We start from the raw sequence: 27875 nt of genomic DNA on the forward strand, positions 1-27875 counted from the left end.
GTCTGTGCAGGGTTACGGATACGGGCTCTGGGTGTGCTACTCGCGTGTGTGTGACGTCTGTGCGGGGTTACGGATACGGGCTCTGGGTGTGCTACTCGCGTGTGTGTGACGTCTGGGCGGGGTTACGGATACGGGCTCTGGGTGCGCTACTCGCGTGTGTGTGACGTCTGGGCGGGGTTACGGATACGGGCTCTGGGTGTGCTACTCGCGTGTGTGTGTGTGTGACGTCTGTGCGGGGTTACGGATACGGGCTCTGGGTGTGCTACTCGCGTGTGTGTGACGTCTGGGCGGGGTTACGGATACGGGCTCTGGGTGCGCTACTCGCGTGTGTGTGACGTCTGGGCGGGGTTACGGATACGGGCTCTGGGTGTGCTACTCGCGTGTGTGTGTGTGTGACGTCTGTGCGGGGTTACGGATACGGGCTCTGGGTGTGCTACTCGCGTGTGTGTGACGTCTGTGCGGGGTTACGGATACGGGCTCTGGGTGTGCTACTCGCGTGTGTGTGACGTCTGTGCGGGGTTACGGATACGGGCTCTGGGTGCGCTACTCGCGTGTGTGTGACGTCTGTGCGGGGTTACGGATACGGGCTCTGGGTGCGCTACTCGCGTGTGTGTGACGTCTGGGCGGGGTTACGGATAGGGGCTCTGGGTGTGCTACTCGCGTGTGTGTGACGTCTGGGCGGGATTACGGATAGGGGCTCTGGGTGTGCTACTCGCGTGTGTGTGACGTCTGGGCGGGGTTACGGATACGGGCTCTGGGTGCGCTACCCGCGTGTGCGTGTGTGACGTCTGTGCGGGGTTACGGATACGGGCTCTGGGTGTGCTACTCGCGTGTGTGTGACGTCTGTGCAGGGTTACGGATACGGGCTCTGGGTGTGCTACTCGCGTGTGTGTGACATCTGGGCGGGGTTACGGATACGGGCTCTGGGTGTGCTACTCGCGTGTGTGACGTCTGGGCGGGGTTACGGATACGGGCTCTGGGTGTGCTACTCGCGTGTGTGTGACGTCTGGGCGGGGTTACGGATACGGGCTCCGGGTGCGCTACTCGCGTGTGTGTGTGTGACGTCTGTGCGGGGTTACGGATACGGGCTCTGGGTGTGCGTGTGTGACGTCTGTGCGTAGGGTTACGGATACGGGCTCTGGGTGTGCTACTCGCGTGTGTGTGTGTGACGTCTGTGCGGGGTTACGGATACGGGCTCTGGGTGTGCTACTCGCGTGTGTGTGACGTCTGTGCGGGGTTACGGATACGGGCTCTGGGTGCGCTACTCGCGTGTGTGTGACGTCTGGGCGGGGTTACGGATACGGGCTCTGGGTGTGCTACTCGCGTGTGTGTGTGTGTGACGTCTGGGCGGGGTTACGGATACGGGCTCTGGGTGTGCTACTCGCGTGTGTGTGACGTCTGTGCGGGGTTACGGATACGGGCTCTGGGTGCGCTACTCGCGTGTGTGTGACGTCTGGGCGGGGTTACGGATAGGGGCTCTGGGTGTGCTACTCGCGTGTGTGTGACGTCTGGGCGGGGTTACGGATAGGGGCTCTGGGTGTGCTACTCGCGTGTGTGTGACGTCTGGGCGGGGTTACGGATACGGGCTCTGGGTGTGCTACTCGCGTGTGTGACGTCTGGGCGGGGTTACGGATACGGGCTCTGGGTGCGCTACCCGCGTGTGCGTGTGTGACGTCTGTGCGGGGTTACGGATACGGGCTCTGGGTGTGCTACTCGCGTGTGTGTGTGACGTCTGTGCAGGGTTACGGATACGGGCTCTGGGTGTGCTACTCGCGTGTGTGTGACGTCTGGGCGGGGTTACGGATACGGGCTCTGGGTGTGCTACTCGCGTGTGTGTGACGTCTGTGCGGGGTTACGGATACGGGCTCTGGGTGCGCTACTCGCGTGTGTGTGACGTCTGTGCGGGGTTACGGATACGGGCTCTGGGTGCGCTACTCGCGTGTGTGTGACGTCTGGGCGGGGTTACGGATAGGGGCTCTGGGTGTGCTACTCGCGTGTGTGTGACGTCTGGGCGGGGTTACGGATACGGGCTCTGGGTGCGCTACCCGCGTGTGCGTGTGTGACGTCTGTGCGGGGTTACGGATACGGGCTCTGGGTGTGCTACTCGCGTGTGTGTGTGACGTCTGTGCAGGGTTACGGATACGGGCTCTGGGTGTGCTACTCGCGTGTGTGTGACGTCTGTGCGGGGTTACGGATACGGGCTCTGGGTGTGCTACTCGCGTGTGTGTGACATCTGGGCGGTGTTACGGATACGGGCTCTGGGTGTGCTACTCGCGTGTGTGACGTCTGGGCGGGGTTACGGATACGGGCTCTGGGTGTGCTACTCGCGTGTGTGTGACGTCTGGGCGGGGTTACGGATATGGGCTCTGGGTGTGCTACTCGCGTGTGTGTGACGTCTGGGCGGGGTTACGGATACGGGCTCCGGGTGCGCTACTCGCGTGTGTGTGTGTGACGTCTGTGCGGGGTTACGGATACGGGCTCTGGGTGTGCGTGTGTGACGTCTGTGCGTAGGGTTACGGATACGGGCTCTGGGTGTGCTACTCGCGTGTGTGTGTGTGACGTCTGTGCGGGGTTACGGATACGGGCTCTGGGTGTGCTACTCGCGTGTGTGTGACGTCTGTGCGGGGTTACGGATACGGGCTCCGGGTGCGCTACTCGCGTGTGTGACGTCTGTGCGGGGTTACGGATACGGGCTCTGGGTGTGCTACTCGCGTGTGTGTGTGTGACGTCTGGGCGGGGTTACGGATACGGGCTCCGGGTGCGCTACTCGCGTGTGTGACGTCTGGGCGGGGTTACGGATACGGGCTCTGGGTGTGCTACTCGCGTGTGTGTGACGTCTGGGCGGGGTTACGGATACGGGCTCTGGGTGTGCTACTCGCGTGTGTGTGACGTCTGTGCGGGGTTACGGATACGGGCTCTGGGTGCGCTACTCGCGTGTGTGTGACGTCTGGGCGGGGTTACGGATACGGGCTCTGGGTGTGCTACTCGCGCGTGTGTGACGTCTGGTCGGGGTTACGGATACGGGCTCTGGGTGTTCTACTCGCGCGTGTGTGACGTCTGGGCGGGGTTACGGATACGGGCTCTGGGTGTGCTACTCGCGTGTGTGTGTGTGACGTCTGTGCGGAGTTACGGATACGGGCTCTGGGTGTGCTACTCGCGCGTGTGTGTGTGACGTCTGGGCGGGGTTACGGATACGGGCTCTGGGTGTGCTACTCGCGTGTGTGTGTGTGACGTCTGTGCGGAGTTACGGATACGGGCTCTGGGTGTGCTACTCGCGCGTGTGTGACGTCTGGGCGGGGTTACGGATACGGGCTCTGGGTGTGCTACTCGCGTGTGTGTGACGTCTGGGCGGGGTTACGGATACGGGCTCTGGGTGTGCTACTCGCGCGTGTGTGACGTCTGTGCGGGGTTACGGATACGGGCTCTGGGTGTGCTACATACAGGGGGGGCTCAGTGCCGGGTGTTACTGGTTCAATGTGACAAGGGGGGAGTTTTGGGGGCTCAGGGGGGTTACATACAGGAGGGCTCAGTGCCGGGTGTTACTGGTTCAATGTGACAAGGGGGGAGTTTTGGGGGTTCAGGGGGGTTACATACAGGAGGGCTCAGTGCCGGGTGTTGCTGGTTCAATGTGACAAGGGGGGAGTTTTGGGGGCTCAGGGGGGTTACATACAGGGGGGCTCAGTGCCGGGCGTTACTGGTTCAATGTGACAAGGGGGGAGTTTTGGGGGTTCAGGGGGGTTACATGCAGGAGGGCTCAGTGCCGGGTGTTGCTGGTTCAATGTGACAAGGGGGGAGTTTTGGGGGCTCAGGGGGGTTACATACAGGGGGGCTCAGTGCCGGGTGTTGCTGGTTCAGTGTGACAAGGGGGGAGTTTTGGGGGCTCAGGAGGGTTACATACAGGGGGGCTCAGTGCCGGGTGTTGCTGGTTCAATGTGACAAGGGGGAGTTTTGGGGGCTCAGGGGGGTTACATACAGGGGGGCTCAGTGCCGGGTGTTACTGGTTCAATGTGACAAGGGGGGAGTTTTGGGGGTTCAGGGGGGTTACATACAGGGGGGCTCAGTGCCGGGTGTTACTGGTTCAGTGTGACAAGGGGGGAGTTTTGGGGGCTCAGGAGGGTTACATACAGGGGGGCTCAGTGCCGGGTGTTACTGGTTCAATGTGACAAGGGGGGAGTTTTGGGGGCTCAGGGGGGTTACATACAGGGGGGCTCAGTGCCGGGTGTTACTGGTTCAATGTGACAAGGGGGGAGTTTTGGGGGTTCAGGGGGGTTACATACAGGGGGGCTCAGTGCCGGGTGTTGCTGGTTCAGTGTGACAAGGGGGGAGTTTTGGGGGCTCAGGGGGGTTACATACAGGGGGGCTCAGTGCCGGGTGTTGCTGGTTCGATGTGACAAGGGGGAAGTTTTGGGGGCTCAGGGGGGTTACATACGGGGGGGCTCAGTGCCGGGTGTTGCTGGTTCAATGTGACAAGGGGGGAGTTTTGGGGGTTCAGGGGGGTTACATACAGGGGGGGCTCAGTGCCGGGTGTTACTGGTTCAATGTGACAAGGGGGGAGTTTTGGGGGCTCAGGGGGGGTTACATACAGGGGGGCTCAGTGCCGGGTGTTACTGGTTCAGTGTGACAAGGGAGGAGTTTTGGGGGCTCAGGGGCGTTACATACAGGGGGGCTCAGTGCCGGGTGTTACTGGTTCAATGTGACAAGGGGGGAGTTTTGGGGGCTCAGGGGGGTTACATACAGGGGGGCTCAGTGCCGGGTGTTACTGGTTCAATGTGACAAGGGGGGAGTTTTGGGGGCTCAGGGGGGTTACATACATTCTACTCGCGCGTGTGTGATGTCTGTGCGGGGTTACGGATACGGGCTCTGGGTGTGCTACTCGCGCGTGTGTGACGTCTGGGCGGGGTTACGGATACGGGCTCTGGGTGTGCTACTCGCGTGTGCGTGACGTCTGTGCGGGGTTATGGATACGGGCTCTGGGTGTGCTACTCGCGCGTGTGTGACGTCTGGGCGGGGTTACGGATACGGGCTCTGGGTGCGCTACTCGCGTGTGTGTGACGTCTGTGTGGGGTTACGGATATGGGCTCTGGGTGTGCTACTCGCGTGTGTGTGACGTCTGTGCAGGGTTACGGATACGGGCTCTGGGTGTGCTACTCGTGTGCGTGTGACGTCTGTGTGGGGTTACGGATATGGGCTCTGCGTGTGCTACTCGCGTGTGTGTGACGTCTGTGCAGGGTTACGGATACGGGCTCTGGGTGTGCTACTCGCGTGTGTGTGACGTCTGTGCGGGGTTACGGATATGGGCTCTGGGTGTGCTACTCGCGTGTGTGTGACGTCTGGGCGGGGTTACGGATACGGGCTCTGGGTGCGCTACTCGCGCGTGTGTGACGTCTGGGCGGGGTTACGGATACGGGCTCTGGGTGCGCTACTCGCGCGTGTGTGACGTCTGGGCGGGGTTACGGATACGGGCTCTGGGTGCGCTACTCGCGCGTGTGTGACGTCTGGGCGGGGTTACGGATACGGGCTCTGGGTGCGCTACTCGCGCGTGTGTGACGTCTGGGCGGGGTTACGGATACGGGCTATGGGTGTGCTACTCGCGCGTGTGTGACGTCTGTGCGGGGTTACGGATACGGGCTCTGGGTGTGCTACTCGCGCGTGTGTGACGTCTGTGCGGGGTTACGGATACGGGCTCTGGGTGTGCTACGCGCGCGTGTGTGACGTCTGTGGGGGTTTACGGATACGGGCTCTGGGTGCGCTACTCGCGTGTGTGTGACGTCTGTGCGGGGTTACGGATACGGGCTCTGGGTGCGCTACTCGCGCGTGTGACGTCTGTGCGGGGTTACGGATACGGGCTCTGGGTGCGCTACTCGCGCGTGTGACGTCTGTGCGGGGTTACGGATACGGGCTCTGGGTGCGCTACTCGCGCGTGTGACGTCTGTGCGGGGTTACGGATACGGGCTTTGGGTGTGCTACTTGCGCGTGTGTGACGCCTGGGCGGGGTTACAGATACGGGCTCTGGGTGTGCTACTCGCGTGTGTGTGACGTCTGTGCGGGGTTACGGATACGGGCTCTGGGTGCGCTACTCGCGTGTGTGTGACGTCTGTGCGGGGTTACGGATACGGGCTCTGGGTGCGCTACTCGCGTGTGTGTGACGTCTGTGCGGGGTTACGGATACGGGCTCTGGGTGTGCTACTCGCGTGTGTGTGACGTCTGTGCGGGGTTACGGATACGGGCTCTGGGTGCGCTACTCGCGCGTGTGTGACGTCTGTGCGGGGTTACGGATACGGGCTCTGGGTGTGCTACTCGCGCGTGTGTGACGCCTGGGCGGGGTTACAGATACGGGCTCTGGGTGTGCTACTCGCGCGTGTGTGACGTCTGTGCGGGGTTACGGATACGGGCTCTGGGTGTGCTACGCGCGCGTGTGTGACGTCTGTGGGGGTTTACGGATACGGGCTCTGGGTGCGCTACTCGCGTGTGTGTGACGTCTGTGCGGGGTTACGGATACGGGCTCTGGGTGCGCTACTCGCGCGTGTGACGTCTGTGCGGGGTTACGGATACGGGCTCTGGGTGCGCTACTCGCGCGTGTGACGTCTGTGCGGGGTTACGGATACGGGCTCTGGGTGCGCTACTCGCGCGTGTGACGTCTGTGCGGGGTTACGGATACGGGCTTTGGGTGTGCTACTTGCGCGTGTGTGACGCCTGGGCGGGGTTACAGATACGGGCTCTGGGTGTGCTACTCGCGTGTGTGTGACGTCTGTGCGGGGTTACGGATACGGGCTCTGGGTGCGCTACTCGCGTGTGTGTGACGTCTGTGCGGGGTTACGGATACGGGCTCTGGGTGCGCTACTCGCGTGTGTGTGACGTCTGTGCGGGGTTACGGATACGGGCTCTGGGTGCGCTACTCGCGTGTGTGTGACGTCTGTGCGGGGTTACGGATACGGGCTCTGGGTGCGCTACTCGCGCGTGTGTGACGTCTGTGCGGGGTTACGGATACGGGCTCTGGGTGTGCTACTCGCGCGTGTGTGACGCCTGGGCGGGGTTACAGATACGGGCTCTGGGTGTGCTACTCGCGTGTGTGTGACGTCTGTGCGGGGTTACGGATACGGGCTCTGGGTGCGCTACTCGCGTGTGTGTGACGTCTGGGCGGGGTTACGGATACGGGCTCTGGGTGTGCTACTCGCGTGTGTGTGACGTCTGTGCGGGGTTACGGATAGGGGCTCTGGGTGTGCTACTCGCGCGTGTGTGACGTCTGGGCGGGGTTACGGATACGGGCTCTGGGTGTGCTACTCGCGTGTGTGACGTCTGTGCGGGGTTACGGATACGGGCTCTGGGTGTGCTACTCGCGCGTGTGTGACGCCTGGGCGGGGCTACGGATACGGGCTCTGGGTCTGAGAGGTTCCTGCCGGCCGGACTGGCAGGTGAAGCGCTCGGTGTGGCTGGTGTGTGGCCTGTTTGGGAAGGTCTCCAGTCTGGGCTGCAAGGAGCCCTGGTTTTGAGCAATTCGCCCTGAGTGGTGCCCAGACCCGGCCTGGTCCATCACACCTGCTCCCTGACCGTCCTCTGCAGCTGTGCTGAGCTGTGGCCATCCCCAAGACCTGCCCCATCTGGGGAGCTGGGGTGACCCTCATGACGCCCTGCAGGATGGGCCCTCTCCCCTTCCACCACAGTCCCTGCGTGGGGTGGGAACTGGCCATATTTTGTACAACCATTGTGCATGCCTCAGTTTCCCCCATGTGCTGCACGGGGAACTAGGTGCCGGCAAATCTGGAGTCTGGGCCAGACGACGGCCCGGCCGTTTGGTACCTAGCAACGACAGGCCCTGCCGGAAGCCGGCCGGCGGGGAGGAAAGGCTCCCGGAGGTGCTGTGCCCGGCGCGAGGGGCCGGGGCAGAGGCGGAGCCAGGTGGAGGTGGCTGAAGCAAAGGGCTGTACGCTGGGTTCATCCCCCACCCCCGCAGGCACTGGGGCGTGCAGGCCGGCCCCTGGCCTGTGTGTCTGGAGGTGGGCGATGGGAGGGATCTCGTCTGTTCCCTCCTCGGGGGCACCTGGCCCTGGCCGCCGGGGGCAGACAGGACACCGGGCTGGGTGGGCTGTGCAGGGCAGGGCCTGGTTGCCGTGTGGGGCTGGGGTGACCCCTACTGGCCGGTGTCTGGTGCACTGCCCAGCGGGGGGTGGCCCGTGTGACGTAGCGGGGGCCTGTGCAGGGCAGGGCCTGGTTGCCGTGTGGGGCTGGGGTGACCCCTACTGGCCGGTGTCTGGTGCACTGCCCAGCGGGGGGTGGCCCGTGTGACGTAGCGGGGGGCTGTGCAGGGCAGGGCCTGGTTGCCGTGTGGGGCTGGGGTGACCCCTACTGGCCGGTGTCTGGTGCACTGCCCAGCGGGGGGTGGCCCGTGTGACGTAGCGGGGGGCTGTGCAGGGCAGGGCCTGGTTGCCGTGTGGGGCTGGGGTGACCCCTACTGGCCGGTGTCTGGTGCACTGCCCAGCGGGGGGTGGCCCGTGTGACGTAGCGGGGGGCTGTGCAGGGCAGGGCCTGGTTGCCGTGTGGGGCTGGGGTGACCCCTACTGGCCGGTGTCTGGTGCACTGCCCAGTGGGGGGTGGCCCCTGGGGGCAGGCCCGGCCTGGCCACTTCTCCCCTGGCCAAGGGAAGGGGTTAGACACGGGGGGGTGGGGCTGTGTGCCCTGGGGTTCGGCGAAGGGGCAGGCTGGGCTGTTCAAACATGGAGACGGGCCGGAGCCGAGTGCGGGGGGTTCGGGGCCTGGGGCTGCCTGCCCCGCCTCCTACGTCCGCATCGCGCCCGGAGCCAGCGAAGGCCTCACCCCGGGAGGCAAAGGGCTGGGACAGGTGCACGCGAGGCTGCTCCAGCCCCCCACCCTGGCAGTCAGGAAGCCAGCGACCCCCCCGCCCCACCTGCCACCCAGGCCCCGCGCGACACCCGGCCTGGGACACTGCTAGGCCAGCTCCTGCCCCCCATGCACAAAGGGGGCCCGAGGGGCCGGCGTGGGCGGGAGCTTGAGGGGATGAGAGCCCGGCTCAGCCGCGGGGCCGCCCTGTGGAGAGGGAGCAGGGGCGCCGGGGGTCTGATTTCGCCCGGACAGTCTGTTTTTTCTGGCCCCTGTTCAGTAAGAAGCCCCAGGAAATCCCAGCCACGCAAAGTTCGGGATTTGCGGTCGCTCTCGGACGGGCGGTGGGGACGATCCTCCCCTGCTGCGTCTGGCGAGGGCGGGGGAAGCAAGAAGCATGGGGCTTCTTAAAGGCACAGCAACCTCCCCCCCCCCCCCAACGTTTATCTCCCGCTTCTTTGGGGGTTTTGCCATGTTCGGGATGCTTGGTGAACGGGTCGGGGAAGCCTAAGCGTGAGCTCAGCTGGTCCGGTCCCCGTCGCTCCCCACCCCCGGGCCCGCAGCCTCCGCGGGGCGTAGGGGAGGCAGAGGCACTGCAGGGGCCCTGGCCAGTGGATCGCCTGGGGCGCCTCTGCTTCCTAAAGGTACTAAGAGCCGGGCGACGTCAACTGCATTTAAAAGTCAGAGCTGCGGGGGATCCCCCGGGCCAGGCCCACGCCCGCTGCCGTCCCCCATCGACCAGCGCGTGGCAATTCCAGCAGCTCTTCCAGGAGCTGAGTCAACGTGCTCGCCCCTCCTAGCGGCACCTGCTCCGGCCACAGGCTCCTGGGCCCACTGGAGAGCTGCCGGGACGCCCGCAGTTGGTGCCATGAGCAGCGAGCGCCCCCCCCCCCCATGAACCTGCCCAGGCTCATTCGTCCCCCCCCCGGCAGCTGCTGCAGCCTGCTCTGCGCTTGCTGCGGGAGGGGGTGCAGAGAGCTGCAGGGAGGAGCGCAGCTCCAGGGGTGCCGTTGCCACACGGCTCCTGGGGTGCCGTTCCCATGCAGCTCCAGGGGTGCCATTCCCATGCAGCTCCAGGGGTGCCGTTGCCACGTGGCTCCTGGGGTGCCCAGGGGCTGGGCCAGCCGCATGCTGAAAGGCAGCAGCGCCTCCCTGGCACTGGGCCACCCGGAGCCCGCGCAGGCTCTCGGCAGCCTGGGGCAGCCCCCGTGGTGACAGGCCAGCTCCGGGTGGAAGTGGGGAGGTGGGGCAGAGCCGGTGCCAGCAGGCCTGGGGCAGCAACCGACGCCCAGGCCCTGTGCCCAGCCGCATCAGGGAGGCCTGGGGCAGACCCCGGGGAGCAGCGCGGGGACGCAGGACAGAGGGCGACCAACACTGAGTGGGACCGGGGGAGAACAGGCTGTGACCGCGAGGCCCCAGTGCCAGCCCCACACCCGGCTGCGGGCTGGGAGCAGGGACAGCCAGGCGTGGCCCAGGCCTGTTGCGGAGCAGGGGCCCGGCGGGGCTCGCTGGCGGGTCCTGGGCATTAAATCGTAAAACTGCCCGGGGTTAGGCCAGTCCCGCCGCGCCAGCCATGCAGAGCCGGTATTGGCCAGCCAGCCGCAGCTCCCGGACCCCCTGGGCCAGGGGCAGGTCTGTCTGTCACTCTGGTGGGTAGGTCTGTCTGTCCCAGGCATGCTCAGTGGTCGGGTCTCTCTGTCCAAGGCGTGCTCAGCGGCCGGGGGGGTCTGCTCTGTGACCCGGGTCCCCTGCACTGGGCTGTGCGGTTCCCACGGACTCACCCACATGTTGTGCGGTGTCAGCGCTGTGCTGGGCTGTGACTGACCCCTACTGGCCTCTGCCTGTGAGCACGGCCCAGCGGGGGGCTGCCTAAGTCAGGTGACCGGCCAGAGGAGTGGGGGCAGCCAGGGAACCAGGAAGTGAGGGTTGGGGGAAGGGTCAGTCCGGGGCTGGAACCATGAAGGAACCAGTCTGAGGAGAGGCTGGAATCTCGGGGCCCAGGGACCCATCTCAAGGGGGCTGAGGAATCCTGGCCCTGACTCCTGTAGCCACCTCACGTCTGTGCTGGGCTGTGTCCTGGAGGAGCAACAACCCCCCGTTCTACTGGCTGGGGGAGTCTGTTCATGCTGCTACAGGGGTGCAGGGTCGGGGGAACCCCAATGCGCCGTCACAGCAGGTCTGTCTGTCCGAGGCGTGCTTAGCGGCCGAGCAGCGGAGCGGGTAGGTGTCTGTCTGTCTGTCTGTCTGTCCGAGCCGTGCTCAGCGGTCGAGCAGCGGAGCGGGTAGGTGTCTGTCTGTCTGTCTGTCTGTCTGAGCCGTGCTCAGCGGCCGAGCAGCGGAGCGGGTAGGTGTCTGTCTGTCTGTCTGTCTGTCCGAGGCGTGCTCAGCGGCCGAGCAGCGGAGCGGGTAGGTGTCTGTCTGTCTGTCTGTCTGTCCGAGGCATGCTCAGCGGCCGAGCAGCGGAGCGGGTAGGTGTCTGTCTGTCTGTCCGAGCTGTGCTCAGCGGCCGAGCAGCGGAGCGGGTAGGTGTCTGTCTGTCTGTCTGTCTGTCCGAGCCGCGCTCAGCGGCCGAGCAGCGGAGCGGGTAGGTGTCTGTCTGTCTGTCCGAGCTGTGCTCAGCGGCCGAGCAGCGGAGCGGGTAGGTGTCTGTCTGTCTGTCTGTCTGAGCTGTGCTCAGCGGCTGAGCAGCGGAGCGGGTAGGTGTCTGTCTGTCTGTCTGTCCGAGCTGTGCTCAGCGGCCGAGCAGCGGAGCGGGTAGGTGTCTGTCTGTCTGTCTGTCTGTCCGAGCCGTGCTCAGCGGCCGAGCAGCGGAGCGGGTAGGTGTCTGTCTGTCTGTCTGTCCGAGCTGTGCTCAGCGGCCGAGCAGCGGAGCGGGTAGGTGTCTGTCTGTCTGTCTGTCTGAGCTGTGCTCAGCGGCTGAGCAGCGGAGCGGGTAGGTGTCTGTCTGTCTGTCTGTCCGAGCTGTGCTCAGCGGCCGAGCAGCGGAGCGGGTAGGTGTCTGTCTGTCTGTCTGTCTGTCCGAGCCGTGCTCAGCGGCCGAGCAGCGGAGCGGGTAGGTGTCTGTCTGTCTGTCTGTCTGAGCTGTGCTCAGCGGCCGAGCAGCGGAGCGGGTAGGTGTCTGTCTGTCTGTCTGTCCGAGCCGTGCTCAGCGGCCGAGCAGCGGAGCGGGTAGGTGTCTGTCTGTCTGTCTGTCCGAGGCGTGCTCAGCGGCCGAGCAGGGGAAGGGGTAGGTCTGTCTGTCTGTCTGTCCGAGCCGTGCTCAGCGGCCGAGCAGCGGAGCGGGTAGGTCTGTCTGTCTGTCTGTCTGTCCGAGGCGTGCTCAGCGGCCAAGCAGGGGAAGGGGTAGGTCTGTCTGTCCGAGCCGTGCTCAGCGGCCGAGCAGGGGAAGGGGTAGGTCTGTCTGTCTGTCTGTCCGAGCCGTGCTCAGCGGCCGAGCAGCGGAGCGGGTAGGTGTCTGTCTGTCTGTCTGTCTGTCCGAGCCGTGCTCAGCGGCCGAGCAGCGGAGCGGGTAGGTCTGTCTGTCTGTCTGTCTGTCCGAGGCGTGCTCAGCGGCCAAGCAGGGGAAGGGGTAGGTCTGTCTGTCCGAGGCGTGCTCAGCGGCCGAGCAGGGGAAGGGGTAGGTCTGTCTGTCTGTCTGTCCGAGCCGTGCTCAGCGGCCGAGCAGCGGAGCGGGTAGGTCTGTCTGTCTGTCTGTCTGTCTGTCCGAGCCGTGCTCAGCGGCCGAGCAGCGGAGCGGGTAGGTCTGTCTGTCTGTCTGTCTGTCTGTCCGAGGCGTGCTCAGCGGCCAAGCAGGGGAAGGGGTAGGTCTGTCTGTCCGAGCCGTGCTCAGCGGCCGAGCAGCGGAGCGGGTAGGTCTGTCTGTCTGTCCGAGGCGTGCTCAGCGGCCGAGCAGGGGAAGGGGTAGGTCTGTCTGTCCGAGGCGTGCTCAGCGGTCGAGCAGCGGAGCGGGTAGGTGTCTGTCTCTCTGTCTGTCTGTCCGAGGTGTGCTCAGCGGCTGAGCAGCGGAGCGGGTAGGTCTGTCTGTCTGTCCGTCTGTCTGTCCGAGGCGTGCTCAGCGGCCGAGCAGCGGAGCGGGTAGGTGTCTGTCTGTCTGTCTGTCCGTCCGAGGCGTGCTCAGCGGCCGGGTGACACCCACAGCCAGCTGGGTAATGCACCGCCTGGCCCATGGGACGGCCCGGCCGCACGCTGCTCCTGAGCCCTGAGAGCAGGCGGGGGATCGGCCCGGCCGCGGGGCAGGCTCGGAGGCGCCCCGGCCGGCAGCCCGTGCTTGGGGCTGCGGAAGGAAAACCCGCCTGCTAGAGGAGGAGAGACGGCAGCCGCCCCCCCGACCCCGCCAGCTTGTCTGCAGTCGCCTTGCACCCGGGGGCTGAGAAGGCCTGAAGGAGCCGCCCAGCCCCACACGCACCCGCACAGCCAGGGCCTGCTGGAGCTGAAGTTTTGCATGTGAGCGGCCGTCCAGCGGCTCTTCACACCAGCCCCACGAGGGCCTGCAGCCGGCCCTGCAGCGGAGGAGCCAGGAGCCGGGTGCGAGCCAGCCCCAGATGGCTGCCCTGCAAGTCCCTGCTGCAGCCCGTCTCCCCCGAGCCACGGCCCCCAGGAGCCCGGCACTGAGACCTGCCCCCTGGCACTCTGCTGCCCCCAGGAGCCCAGCACTGAGACCTGCCCCCTGGCACTCTGCTGCCCCCAGGAGCCCGGCACTGAGACCTGCCCCCTGGCACTCTGCTGCCCCCGGGGCGGGAAGGAGCCCGGCGGGTCTCTGCTTACCTGCCCCACGCCCGTCTGCACAATCTTCAGCCCCAGCCCGGCCTCCAGCTCCGACCTCGCGGCCGCTGCAGAGGGGAAAGCGCGAGGGGTGAACGAGGGGCCCCGGCAGCTGCCGGTTCCCAGCTCGCACGTGGCGCGGGGACCCGGAGCTGGGAGGAGCCAGGGTGGGGGCAGAAGGGATCAATGAGTCACTCGCCGGGGCCAGCTCGGCCGTCCTGAGCCCCCTACTGGTCTCCCCCCCCCAACCCACAGCCCCCAGGCGCCCCCACTCACCGGCCTGGCTGGTCACGTCTGCCAGAGACAGGTTGTGATGGTTCTGCAGGATCCGGAAGGTGAGGGCCGGGCCCATGACACTGGGGGAGCAGAGACCAGTCATGGGGGGAGGGGACGCCGCCCCCACCCCAGATCCCTGGCGGAGCCGTGCAGGGGACACTGGGAGCAAGGGGCCAGCGACTGCAGGGAGGCTGGGACGAGACCTGTGAGCATGGGGGGGATCACGGCAGGGGCGTGTCGCTGTGCCGTGCTGGGGGCGGGTCTGACCGTCCCGGGAGCTGCAGCCCTGTCTGGAGAAGGGGGACTCCCCGCAGACGGGGGGGGAGGGGGGGCAGGCAGAGGAGAACACAATTCCTACCCGGGATGGGGACAAAGGGCAGGCGGGGCTGCCCCAGGCTGGGGGAGGGGTCAGTCTCGGCGGGGTTTGGAGGGAGAAGGGGCTTAGAGCGGGGGGGGGCCGGGACCCCCTCTCCCCCACAGGAATGTTGCCGGCTGCTCCGGGTCCCTGCGCTTGCATGGATCCCACGCTGCGCCCCATCCCTGGGACCCCACAGCCCTTCTCTTCGACCAGCCGCCCGAGAGTCCCCTCTGGCTGCGGACGGGGTGCAGGGCCATAGAATCATAGAATAATAGGACTGGAAGGGACCTCGAGAGGTCATCGAGTCCAGCCCCCCGCCCTCAAGGCAGGACCAAGCTCCGTCTACACCATCCCTGACAGATGTCTATCTAACCTGTTCTTAAATATCTCCAGAGAGGGAGATTCCACCACCTCCCTTGGCAATTTATTCCAATATTTGACCACCCTGACAGTTAGGAATTTTTTCCTAATGTCCAATCTAAACCTCCCCTGCTGCACTTTAAGCCCATTACTCCTTGTCCTGTCCTCAGAAACCAAGAGGAACAAATTTTCTCCTTCCTCCTTGTGACACCCTTTTAGATATTTGAAAGCCGCTATCATGTCCCCCCTTAATCTTCTTTTTTCCAAACTAAACAAGCCCAGTTCATGAAGCCTGGCTTCATAGGTCATGTTCTCTAAACCTTTAATCATTCTTGTCGCTCTTCTCTGTACCCTTTCCAATTTCTCCACATCTTTCTTGAAATGTGGCGCCCAGAACTGGACACAGTACTCCAGCTGAGGCCTAACTAGTGCAGAGTAGAGCGGCAGAATGACTTCACGAGTTTTGCTTACAACACACCTGTTGATACAACCTAGAATCATATTTGCTTTTTTTGCAACAGCATCACACTGTTGACTCATATTCAACTTGTGGTCCACTATGATCCCTAGATCCCTTTCCGCCATGCTCCTTCCTAGACAGTCGCTTCCCATCTTGTATGTATGGAACTGATTGTTCCTTCCTAAGTGGAGCACTTTGCATTTCTCTTTATTAAACCTCATCCTGTTTACCTCTGACCATTTCTCTAACTTGCTAAGGTCATTTTGAATTATGTCCCTATCCTCCAAAGAAGTCGCAACCCCACCCAGTTTGGTATCATCTGCAAACTTACTAAGCGTACTCTCTATCCCAATATCTACATCATTGATGAAGATATTGAACAGTACGGGTCCCAAAACAGACCCTTGAGGAACTCCAATTGTTATCCCTTTCCAGCAGGATTTAGCACCGTTAACAACAACTCTCTGACTACGGTTATCCAGCCAATTATGCACCCACCTTATCGTGGCCCTATCTAAGTTATATTTGCCTAGTTTATCAATAAGAATATCATGTGAGACCGTATCAAATGCCTTACTAAAGTCTAGGTATATGACATCCACCGCTTCTCCCTTATCCACAAGGCTCGTTATCCTATCAAAGAAAGCTATCAGATTAGTTTGGCATGACTTGTTCTTCACAAACACATGCTGGCTATTCCCTATCACTTTATTACCTTCCAAGTGTTTGCCGGGGGACTCCCTGACACCATGACACACCCTCCCCCCCTCCCGGGGGATCGCCCTGCCCCCACCTCCAGGGCTCCCACCTGATGTTGATGAAGCTGGCCGTGGACAGGTGGACGTGCTCCGCTAGGATCTCCAGCAGCCGGATGCCATCTGCAAGGCTCAGCTGCCTGCAGGGAACAGAGGGGGGCTCAGGGCTGGGGTCCCGGCCCAGACAGCCCCCCCATCTGCGAGCGACAGGGCAGGTGCCAGCAGTGGGGAGCGGGACATGCCAGGCAGGTGGGTGTGGGCTGGGCCGTAGGGGCCTTGGCACAGGCCCAGCTCTGCCTGGGGCTGCTCCTGACACCAGGAACAGGGTCCCACTGTAGGCGCCCCGAGGACTGGCCAGGCGGCCGGAGTGGGAACCCCCCCCCCCCCCGGGGCAGCCCCACAAGCTCCCCCGCCCCACCCCGCCCCCGCGCTCACTTCCGGTCGGTGACGATGTAGCCGTACTCCTCGGCGGGCTGGGCCTCCGGCTGCTGCCCCTCCCCGCCACGGTCGCGTGGCTCCACGTAGCTCTTCTTCTCCACCGGCACCGGCCTGGCGGGGACCCCGGGCGTGGCCTGCCCCGGCGCCGCCCCCTGTGCTGCCAGCGTGGGCCTGGCGCTGCTGGGCACCGGGCCACTGGCCCCCGCCCACCGCGGCCCCTCTGTCCAGGGGGCGGCACTGGCAGGGCTCTCGGGGGGAGGCGCCACGGAGGGGGGCAGCTCCTCCTCTCTGTGCTGCATCTCCCCTTCCGTCACCTGGGGCAGAGCAGCACGTTACCCGGCGGCAGATCCCTCCCAGGAGCCGGGCGAGGGCAGGGCTGCGCGGGACCCCGGGGAAAGCTGCCCGCGTGTCCAGGCGATGGGCCGGCGTGCTGCCTCCCCAGAGCGGGGCCCACCAGCCCCCAGCTCCGTGGGATCCTACCTGCTCCCCGAACCGCCCAGCCGCTGTCTTGGGGAGCCCGCCGGCCCACGGGCCAAGCCACGCAGGACAGAGGCTTCTGGGGGCCACTGGTCCCTTCTGCGGGGAGAGGCGCTGCAGGGTCTGGCTGCCCCACCACAGCGGGGCACCCCCTGCCTGCGAGCCAAGCCGTGGGGGAGGCAAGGGGGCAGGGAGACCGGGGAAGGGCCGAGTGCTCGCGCAGCACAGGAGGGCAGGAATGCCCCACCCACCCGGCACACAAGCAGAGGGGGCGTCGACTTGACCCAGCCGGGCGGGCCGGCAGGAAGGGGGAAACCGGGGGCCCTGAGTGCCGCCGGGGAACGGGAGGGGTAGGGTCACAGCAGCATTTCCCCTTCCCAGCTCACGCTATGGCCTGGCATCCGGGCAGACCAAGCACACGGGGGGATTGGTCGGTGTCTGCCGCCCAGCCTCAGATCCCCGGGGAACAGGCCGGCTGCACCCTCTGGCCCCCGACAGGATGGGGGGGGGGCTTCGGTTTGATGGACACGCAGGTTGTCCGGTGCTAAACCCTCGCAACCTCTACAACTGCAGATGGCAATTTCCTAACTCAAGCGGCGCTGAAGCTGGCGGGAGGGGGGGATTCTGCATTCGAACTCATCCGGAACTGGTCAGCGCTCCAATAACGGGTGGCAGCTTCGGTGCACGTTCTGATCTGGCCCCATTTGTTATGTGGAAGTAGAACAAAGGCTGAACCAGTAACACAAACACGCCTGGTGGCTTGAAAAGGGACAATTTCATCAAGCTCCAAACTATTAGGAACCAAGTCACCCGGGAGAAAAGCGGGAATGATCATTCTGAATGATTTAAGTGTTTTACTAAATGATCGAAAAGCGACAATTCAAGAAGGAAGGCTGCACTGGTTACAAAGCAACTGGGCTTACAGCAGAAGTGAAGGCAGCTGTGTAAGAATATGAAAGAGGGAAGAAAAGGGAAGTTGGTAGTAATGAGCGAGAGATCAGAAGCGCTGCATAGTAGAAAATGGATAAAGGAAGCAAAAAGCCACCAGGTATAATGGATAGCCTGCAGAGTTAAGGACAAGGCTTTTAAGGATACTAGAAATAAGACTCTTAAAAGACATTGATCTGTTACTAATGGAAGCAGTAGAATTGTCAATAACCCAGAAAAGACAAATTCGATACAGTAATTCCTCATGTAACACTATCGATGTTTCAGAAAATGATCGTGTTAAGTGAAAACGTGTTATGGGGGGTCAATTTTCCCATTGAAAATAATGGTGAAGATGGGGGTTGCGTTTCAAGCGGGGGTGTCTGTTGGGACCGGGACATAAGGTCGGGGGAGAAAGGGGACTGGGTTACAGCAGGGAGGGGAGGTGTCTGGCTCTGGGGAAGGGAAGGGGAGGGGCATTGGGGTGGGTGTATGTCCCTCCGATGGGTCTGCCGGGACCTGCATTGCATCTGGCGATGGGGAGTCAGCGGGGAACAGCGCGGCGAGCGGCGAACCCTCCACCGCTTTGCAGGGACGCGGGGGAAGCCCCGCGCAGCCACCAGCCATGGGCCGGCTGGGGAAATCGTGTTATTCCGGGGACAGTCATGTAATTAAAAAAACATTCCCTCAAAAAGAAATCGTGCTATCGCAAAAACATGTGAAGCGGGCCCGTGTTAATGAGGAATCACTGTACAGTGCTGTTTTGGGAGAGGGAACTCGAGTAGTCGTATCACCTGGAGAGGAGTAAATACTTTCTATGCCAACAGTAACTTGGGAGGAAGTTGAACGGCAGCTACTGAACTCAGGCGTTTTTAAACCTCAACTCTGGACACTTTGCTTCCAAGAGCTTTAAAAGAGCGGTCGGAGGAGCTGGCTGAACCGTTACTGGGGATTTTCCATCCCTCTGGGCTCACCAGCCAAGTCCCAGCAGACTGGCAGAAAGCGACGTCGGGCCAGTGTGTAAGAAAGAAAAGCGGGATGGTCCAGGGAAACAGGCCTGGCCGTCCCACACGAATGCCGGGCGGAGCAACGGAGGAAGAGCGGATAACGGGATTTGATGAAGAAAGAACTGAAGGACGGTAACGTAATCTACTGAATGCAAATGTGCAGAGTTTTATGGAAAATAGACACAGTCACACTAACAGGAGATAGATATTTAAATGGCACAGACCGGACCCCCCCCGGGCCCGGCGCAGACCGGACCCCCCCCGGGCCCGGCGCAGACCGGACCTAGTCCGATGTGCATTTCTCATGGGCGTGGCCAGGTTTCTCAAGGTGTTTGCTGCGCCCAGGCCGGGCTCTCAAGGTTCTGGGCTGCTCTTTAGCTCTAACGTACCCGACGGTCTCCCTGGAGCCCAGCGCAGCGGCCCTGCTAGACAGCACTGACCTCTCCTGGCTCGGCACCGGGCAGGCCCCGGGGGCCCTGGCGAGCGAGGGTCCCAGCTGTGACTAGCTGGTGGCGGGGAGGGGCCGCAGGGCACTGCCAGCAGCACCAAGGGGAGCCGGTCCGGTGGCAGGGTCGGTGGATTCGTTAGCCAATCGGTCTCTGTCAGCGAGACTCCCCGCTGAGCGCCCGGCAAGGAGCAGCTCCCGGCCCTGCTCCGCTGCAGGGGGATCAGGCGCCTGGGAGCAGAGCCAGGCTCGCCCGGGAGCGTTAGCGCAGGCAGACTCGGGGATGGAAGAGGCCAGGGCACAGACAGCGACCCGGGGCCCCGGCACGGCCCACACCAACGAGCCGGACTTTATCCGGGCGGGGGCGGGGCCTGGCAGCGGGCGGCTAACCCGCTGTGCCCCACGCCGGGGAGGTCTCGCTGAGCAGCAGAGCCACTTCCCTCGGCGTCTCGGGCGGGGCCTCTGCCCGGGGCTGGTGCCCACAGCTCAGAGAGGTAGGAAAACCGGCGGGGGCAGATCACCTAGAAAGCTGCCTTGTGCCCGCCGCAGCCCCAGGGCCCCCACGAGCGCGAGAGAGACACGGGGAGAGGGGCACGGAGCTGGCAGCTCCAGCTGGACGCAGGCAGGCGAGACGCCCAATTCCACAGGGAGGTGCCCAGCGCCGGCGCGGCTCCCCCAGGCTGCGCGGGAGTCTCCTTTGCCGGGGGACTGGGACCCAGCTGCTCTGGCTTGGGGACCACGACGCTCCCTGCGGCGACCGGGACCCTGCCGGACCCTGGGCCAGGAACCCTCTGGCATCGGGCCCGGGACTTACCTGCTTCGCCTCCGGAGCCTTCTGGCCAGCTCCACCTGGCGGGCGAGACACGGACGTTTCATGCTGGCTCCGGGCACAGAGCAGCGTCCGGGGGAGGGATCAGGCCAGGTCCAGCGGGGGTGAACCCCTCACCTCCCCCCCGCTCCCCGTCCCACCCCCTCACCTCCCCCCCCGTCCCACCCCCTCACCTTTCCCCCCGCTCCCTGTCCCCTGCCCCCGCTCCCCGTCCCACCCCCTCACCTCCCCCCGTCCCACCCCCTCACCTTTCCCCCCGCTCCCTATCCCCTGCCCCCGCTCCCCGTCCCACCCCCTCACCTTTCCCCCCGCTCCCTATCCCCTGCCCCCGCTCCCCGTCCCACCCCCTCACCTTTCCCCCCGCTCCCTGTCCCACCCCCTCGCTCCCTGTCCCCCGCCCTCACCATCCCACCCCCTCCCCTGCTCACCAGGGCGCTGGAGCAGCTGCAGCAGGGCAGAGAGGCTGGCGAGCTGCTGGGGGCTCAGGTCCTGCAGCCCCACCCCGTAGTCGCTCAGCACGGCCACCAGTCTCTGCAGGGCTGCATCTGCTGGAGGGAGGGCGCCGGCTGTGGACCCTGCCCACGGAGCCACGGGCAAGGCAGGAGGACTCTTGGCCTGGGCGGGAGGGGGCACCCACCAAGCACCTGGCCCTGCTGGGCCCAGAGGTCAGGAAGCAGGAGCGAAAGGGCAGCACCCCCACCCCGAGGCTGGCAGTGGCAGGACCTGGGGGAGACTGGTCGCAATGGCAATACCACCGCTGTGTCTGTCATGCCCCGACCCGTGCCTCAGTTTCCCCTGGTCTCCCCAGGGTTACACTGGGTGGGGGGAGGGGTGAATAGCTCAGCCTCTGGAGCGCGAGTGGGTGTGGGGGGGAGATGGCACGGACGAACGGGCCGGTCCGTATTCCCAGTGGCGCTGTGGGTAGCGGGGGGGGTGCACGGACGAACGGGCCGGTCCGTATTCCCAGTGGCGCTGTGGGTAGCGGGGGGGGGATGGACGAACGGGCCGGTCCGTATTCCCAGTGGCGCTGTGGGTAGCGGGGGGGGGGCACAGACGAACGGGCCGGTCCGTATTCCCAGTGGCGCTGTGGGTAGCGGGGGGGGGACGAACGGGCCGGTCCGTATTCCCAGTGGCACTGTGGGTAGCGGGGGGGATGGCACGGACGAACGGGCCGGTCCGTATTCCCAGTGGCGCTGTGGGTAGCGGGGGGGGTGCACGGACGAACGGGCCGGTCCGTATTCCCAGTGGCGCTGTGGGTAGCGGTGGGGGGATCCCGCCAAGGGGACCGGCCGGGCCAGGCGCGAGGGGGCGGCGGGAAGGGAGGGTTACCTGGCTGCGCCGGGATGCTCCGTCCCTCGGGCTCGCTGCTGGCCGGGGGCGGCCCCTGGCCGTGCTGGGCCCTCGGGCTGGCCTTGTCTCCCGGGAGGTAGAGCGTGCCCAGGCCCTGGAAGAGAGGCCCTCCGTCCAGCCCCGGCTGCCCCCCGTAGGAAGCGAGGGGGGCGGCCCCAAAGAGGGCGGGGGCGGGGGCTCTGCCGGAGAGAGCGGGTCGCTCGGGGCTCTGCTGGGCCACGCTGCCCTGGACGGGGCTCAGCTGCTGCGCACCGTTCGGGTAGCCAAACTGGAACCAGAGCACAGAAGCACCAGGCCCTCAGTGCCACCCCCCGCCCCCCGCGACCAGCCGGCCTCCCCCGGCCCAGTGCTTTCCCCCCCCCGCCCAGAGACGAGGGCCCCTCCCTTGGGGCAGCGATGCAGCCACCTCTGGGGCGAGGCCTGGCCGGTGTTAACAGCCACACTGCACAGCGGTTTGCAGACAAGCTGGTGCCAAAGCCTCTCGCGTTCCCCAGCAGCACAGAGACGGGATGGGCTGACCAGCCAGGACCCCCAGCTCTCCCCCCGCCCGCGCCCCCAAGGCGCCGGCCGGAGCTGTGTCCGTGCCGGGCTGGGCCTGCGGCCGGCTCTGCCCCTCACCTGGTGGTACGAATAGGGGTGCAGCAGCCCCTCCTCGGGGGCGAGCAGCAGGAGCGCCAGGTATCGCTGCAGCGCGGCAGGGGCCAGCGGGGCCAGGCGTGGGGCCATCTGCACGGAGCTGCCTGGCTGGCCGGGCACCGGGGGGAGCAGGGTCCTCGGCGGGGCGGCGCGCAGCGGGGAGAACCTGAGCGATACCAGAGGCCTGGTGAGGGGCACAGCGGGGACCGGGCCGGGCTCCCCTCCTCCTCCCCAGCCCCAGGAGAGCAGAGGCCAGACCCCCAGCCTGGGGCCCCCGAAACAGGCTCCACAGGGTTCACCCTGAGCACCCCGGGGCCAGACCAGGCAGCTGCTGAGGGGTGCAGGAAGGGGCTGACTTTTCAGGGGTTGGGGGTGGCCCCAGGCAGCCCCCCACTGTCAGTCATAGGGTGACCGTACGGACCGGCAGCCAAACCCAGCCCCACAGGGCTCGTGGGAGAGTGGGCGATGGACCCCTAACCCCAGGGCCTGAGCCATCCTGGCCCTGCCCCCGGTAGCCACGTCCCGTCTGTGCTGGGCTGTGCTGGACACTCAAGAAACCCCCCTCTAGTCTCCCGGCTGGGGGAGACGGTTCTGGCTGCTCCGGGGGTGCAGGGTCGGGGAACCCAACTCCCCGTCACAGGGGGACCCTGGAGCCAGCTCCCGGCAGGGCCCGGCTGGGGGACGCCAGGCCTCAGAGCGCAGCCCCGCTCTCCCCGGCACTGGCCGCTGCCTGTGACGGACTCACTGTAGCGGGCACATGGCACCCACGGGTGTCCTTAGTGGGGGGGGCGGGGCAGCACAGGCCTGGGGGGGCCCGGCTGGGGCAGACGGACAGCGGAGCCAGCCCTACCTGTCCTTGGCCGCCGGCTCCGGGGCAGGGGGCGGGCGCAGCCGGGGGATCCGCTGCAGCTCCTGGGCGATCACGTACTGCGTGAGCCCGTCCTGCCACGACAGCCCTGCCACGGGGACAGCAGCCCGTCAGCGCGCAGGCCGGCCCCCTGCCCCAAGGAGGGCTGAGCCCCACCCTCTCCCAGCAATGCCAGCAGGTGCATGGACCCTGCCCCCCATCTCCCACCACCACCCGCCCCAGCCACTGCCCCCCGTCACTCCCCCAAGCAACAGGCCAGCCTGCACCCTGCCACCCCCTCGGCCTGGGCCAGCCTGCGCCCCCGCCCCACCCCTCCCAGCCACAGGCCAGCCTGCACCCCCACCCCCCTCGGCCCGGGCCAGCCTGCGCCCCCGCCCCACCCCTCCCAGCCACAGGCCAGCCTGCGCCCCCCAACCCCCTCGGCCCGGGCCAGCCTGCGTCCCCCACCCCCCCTCGCCCCGGGCCAGCCTGCGCCCCCGCCCCACCCCTCCCAGCCAGAGGCCAGCCTGCGTCCCCCACCCCCCTCGGCCCGGGCCAGCCTGCGCCCCCACCCCCCTCGGCCCGGGCCAGCCTGCGTCCCCCACCCCCCTCGGCCCAGGCCACCCTGCGCCCCCCACCGCCCTCAGCGCGGGCCAGCCTGCACCCCCCACCCCCCTGGGCCTGGGCCAGCCTGTGGCCCCACCCCACCACTCCCAGCCACAGGCCAGCCTGCGCCCCCCACCCCTCTCGGCCCGGGCCAGCCTGCGCCCCCGCCCCACCCCTCCCAGCCACAGGCCAGCCTGCGCCCCCCAACCCCCTCGGCCCGGGCCAGCCTGCGCCCCAGCCCCACCCCTCCCAGGCACAGGCCAGCCTGTGCCCACCACCCCCCTTGGCCCGGGCCAGCCTACGCCCCCCAACCCCCTCGGCCCGGGCCAGCCTGCGACCCAGCCCCACCCCTCCCAGGCACAGGCCAGCCTGCGCCCACCACCCCCCTCGGCCTGGGCCAGCCCACGCCCCCGCCCCACCCCTCCCAGCCACAGGCCAGCCTGCGCCCCCCACACAGGGCTCACCTTGTGCCAGGAGGCGGTGCAGCGTGTCCTGCAGGCGCTGGAGCACCGGCGAGGTGAGCTGGAAGGGAGGCCTGTCGCGCGCCGCGCCCGCCTGGCACTGCCCGAACAAGCCATCTAGGAGCAGAGCAGGCACAGGGCAGCCGGCTCAGCCCCCGGGCCTGGCGCCAACCCCAGGGGCAGCCGGGGTTGCTGTGGAGGAGGGGGCCTGGGAGCTGGGGGGGGCAGTTTCACCCCTCAGGCTTCCTAACCCACCTCCCCTCCCCCCTCCGGGGCTCCAGCCTCGACAGGCCCCCCTCCCCCCCCCGGCACAGCCCTGCCCCGCGGGCACTTACCCTGCACACACACCTCCTGCTGGGAGCAGAGCCGCCGGTCGAACAGGCAGCCTGGGACAGACACAGGGACAGTTAGCGCCTCCTGCACGGGGGCTCGCCGGGGCTGGGGGCAGCGTGGCAACCGGGGGGCGCCGCAGGGCTGGGGGGAGCCACCCAAGGCCCCACCCCCGCAGGAGCATGGAGCTGGGCCCCCCACCCTGCCCAGGCCAAGGCCCCACACGGGGGTATCGCAGGCGATTCTTGCAAACCCAGCCCTGGGCCCTGCGAGCGCCCCAGAAGCACCTGGCAGGGAGGCGGGGGCCAGTCTCCCCGGGGTGCTGCAGCGGTGGGACGCAGGCCTGGCTCCCCAGGAGCTGCCTGAGCAGGGAGGTCGGGACAGGGGCAAATGCATCCTTGCCTGCGTCTGGCCCCACAGCTCCCCCCCGGGCCACCAAGGGCAGGGCTCGGGATGGGGGGCAGCCTCCCACAGGGGTGGGGGCAGTTACATGCCCCAGCTGCCAGCACAGCCACTACCTGCTGGCTCCTCACAGCACCGGGGGGGGGGGGGGGGGCTGACATGGGCCTGGGGGGCAGCGCCGGGGGGGGCTGACATGGGCCTGGGGGGCAGCGCCGGGGGGGGGCTGACATGGGCCTGGGGGGCAGCGCCGGGGGGGGGGGCTGACATGGGCCTGGGGGGCAGCGCCGGGGGGGGGGGCTGACATGGGCCTGGGGGGCAGCGCCGGGGGGGGGGCTGACATGGGCCTGGGGGGCAGCGCTGGGGGGGGGGCTGACATGGGCCTGGGGGGCAGCGCCGGGGGGGGCTGACATGGGCCTGGGGGGCAGCGCCGGGGGGGGGGCTGACATGGGCCTGGGGGGCAGCGCTGGGGGGGGGCTGACATGGGCCTGGGGGGCAGCGCTGGGGGGGGGGCTGACATGGGCCTGGGGGGCAGCGCTGGGGGGGGGGCTGACATGGGCCTGGGGGGCAGCGCTGGGGGGGGGGCTGACATGGGCCTGGGGGGCAGCCCCCCCCGCTGCTTCTTGCAGCCCAGCAGCAGCCGCCAATGACTCACCACTGAAGGCCAGGAGGGAGGGGGAAGGAGGAGTAGCCGGGCGCGGGGCTGGCTTGCCACGGGGCCGGGAGGGAGAAAGGGAGCAGGACAGACCCAGGTGAGATGCCCCCCAGCACCGGGAGCCACCAGCCCTGGCTCCGGGACTTGGGCTCCTGTGAGCACTGAGCCTGCCGGGGGCTCACCCCACAGGACACACGGCAGGGCTGGCGCCCCAGCGGCTGCCTGGCCTCCCCCTGCGGGCTGGGGGTCAGTGCCGCCCCCCAGGCCCAGCGCAGGGCTCGGCCCCTCCTGCAGCCCGGACCTGCCGGGAGCTGGCCATGGTGCTGAAACGCCCAGCTCCCGCCAGCCACCTGGGAAACAAGCCGCAGCCTCCCCCAGCCCAGCCCAGCCCCCTCCGGAAGGGCAGGGCAAACCCGCCCCGGCGCCCTGCCTGGCACCAGCCTGCGCCCGCTGCCCGTCTCCCTGCACGGAGCCAGCGACCTGGCACCCTCCGGAGAGGCCCCGGGACCGAACCCACCAGGCCCCTTCCCCGGCCCCGCAGGGCCCTTCGCCCGACGTGCCTCAGCCACCCCAGCCCCTCTCCAGCCGGGCAAGGGACCAAGGCCCCCGCCTGCCATGAGGCAGAACCGGGCGTCTCCCAAGGGCCACACACGAGGCAAATCCCCATCTCCCCAAAGCGCCCCCCAGCCCCGCAGAGCCCCCCACACGGAGCCAGCCCAGCGCGCTCTGCAGTGAGCGAGGCGCAGGGAGCCAGAGCCACATGCCCGCCCCGGCCAAGGGCAGGAGGCTGCCCCAGAGCCCACCGGGCACTGCCCTGCGCCCATGGCATCCCGCAGCCCTCACGCCCCCTGCACAGAACTGCCCCCCATGAGAAGCATCCATGCAGCCCCAGAGCCAGTCGCCCTGCCCACCTCCCAGCCTCCCCCCAGCCCAGCCCCACGGCACCGCTGTGCCAGCCCCCCGCCCCGCCCAGCCTGGCCCCACGGCACCACTGTGCCAGCCCCCCGCCCCGCCCAGCCTGCCCCACGGCACCACTGTGGCAGCCCCCCGCCCCTGCCAGCCTGGCCCCACGGCACCACTGTGCCAGCCCCCCGCCCCTCCCAGCCTGGCCCCACAGCACCGCTGTGCCAGCCACCGTCCCCCAGCCTGCCCCACGGCACCGCTGTGCCAGCCACCGTCCCCCAGCCTGCCCCACGGCACCACTGTGCCAGCCCCCCGCCCCTCCCAGCCTGGCCCCACGGCACCACTGTGCCAGCCACCGTCCCCCAGCCTGCCCCACGGCACCACTGTGCCAGCCCCCCGCCCCTCCCAGCCTGGCCCCACGGCACCGCTGTGCCAGCCACCGTCCCCCAGCCTGCCCCACGGCACCACTGTGCCAGCCACCGTCCCCAGCCTGCCCCACGGCACCACTGTGCCAGCCCCCCGCCCCTCCCAGCCTGCCCCACGGCACCACTGTGCCAGTCACTCCCTCCGAAGGCTCCTGCCACCCGAGCACGGTGCCAGGCGGGCACAGAGCCGCAGTGGGTTTGGGCAGCCTGGCCACGGGGCAGAGAGGCGGAGGAGCAGGGCAGCGCATGGGGCAGGCCCCATGGAGGGAAGGGGCGGGTGAGTCACAGGCAGACGCGCGGCGGCGTCAGTGCTGACATGCCGAGCTGCGTGAGTCAGCGGCCTCTGGGGGCAGGCGAAGCGGCGGCTGGCAGCCCGTGTGGGAGGGGCAGGCCGCTCTGCCCAGCCCCCCACCTCCAACGGGGACACAGGAGCACAGGGTGGGGCAGCCCCCAGCCCAGCCCCACGGCCTGCTCCAGCCAGGGGCTGGGTCACAGGCAGGGGCACTAGCACAGCCCCCCCCACTCCAGAGTGTCCCTGGGGCCCTGCTGGGACGCGGGGGCCCCGGTCGAGCCCACGGCATCCCCTGGGGCCTGGCCCCACAGGACGTTAGAGCTGCTCCAGCTGCCAGCCCCTGCCACGCGCCAGTTTCCCCGACACCCTGTGCCACCCCCCAGCCTGCCCCACGGCTCCTCTGTGCCGGCCAGCCCCCCAGCCTGCCCCACGGCTCCTCTGTGCCGGCCAGCCCCCCAGCCTGCCCCACGGCTCCTCTGTGCCGGCCAGCCCCCCAGCCTGCCCCGCGGCTCCTCTGTGCCGGCCAGCCCCCCAGCCTGCCCCGCGGCTCCTCTGTGCCGGCCAGCCCCCCAGCCTGCCCCGCGGCTCCTCTGTGCCGGCCAGCCCCCCAGCCTGCCTCACGGCTCCTCTGTGCCGGCCAGCCCCCCAGCCTGCCTCACGGCTCCTCTGTGCCGGCCAACCCCCCAGCCTGCCCCGCGGCTCCTCTGTGCCGGCCAGCCCCCCAGCCTGCCCCGCGGCTCCTCTGTGCCGGCCAGCCCCCCAGCCTGCCCCGCGGCTCCTCTGTGCCGGCCAGCCCCCCAGCCTGCCCCACGGCTCCTCTGTGCCAGCCAGCCCCCCAGCCTGCCCCACGGCTCCTCTGTGCCGGCCAGCCCCCCAGCCTGCCCCACGGCTCCTCTGTGCCGGCCAGCCCCCCAGCCTGCCCCACGGCTCCTCTGTGCCGGCCAGCCCCCCAGCCTGCCCCACGGCTCCTCTGTGCCGGCCAGCCCCCCAGCCTGCCCCACGGCTCCTCTGTGCCGGCCAGCCCCCCAGCCTGCCCCACGGCT

General features: G+C 67.1%; 1 protein-coding gene across 2 annotated transcripts in view; it reads right to left on the reverse strand.

The window, feature by feature from the left end:
- The window catches only part of PTPRN (protein tyrosine phosphatase receptor type N), a 59607-nt gene that overhangs the window by 27380 nt on the left and 4352 nt on the right, over positions 1-27875 (reverse strand). Inside the window, exons 2-12 of one of the 2 annotated variants that reach the window (XM_075917683.1) lie at positions 24164-24214; positions 23832-23945; positions 22765-22870; positions 21897-22080; positions 21258-21546; positions 20357-20473; positions 19914-19948; positions 16241-16557; positions 15859-15945; positions 13873-13952; positions 13600-13664 (exon numbers count right to left, since the gene is read on the reverse strand). In XM_075917683.1, coding sequence (XP_075773798.1) covers positions 13600-13664; positions 13873-13952; positions 15859-15945; positions 16241-16557; positions 19914-19948; positions 20357-20473; positions 21258-21546; positions 21897-22080; positions 22765-22870; positions 23832-23945; positions 24164-24214 — 1445 coding nt within the window. Of the gene's footprint in view, positions 1-13599; positions 13665-13872; positions 13953-15858; positions 15946-16240; positions 16558-19913; positions 19949-20356; positions 20477-21257; positions 21547-21896; positions 22081-22764; positions 22871-23831; positions 23946-24163; positions 24215-27875 lie in introns of both variants that reach the window. The other variant, XM_075917682.1, reaches the window with a different exon arrangement.

The sequence above is a fragment of the Pelodiscus sinensis genome, unplaced genomic scaffold (assembly GCF_049634645.1).
Source record: "Pelodiscus sinensis isolate JC-2024 unplaced genomic scaffold, ASM4963464v1 ctg97, whole genome shotgun sequence".
In the NCBI taxonomy this organism is placed as follows: Eukaryota; Metazoa; Chordata; order Testudines; family Trionychidae; genus Pelodiscus; species Pelodiscus sinensis.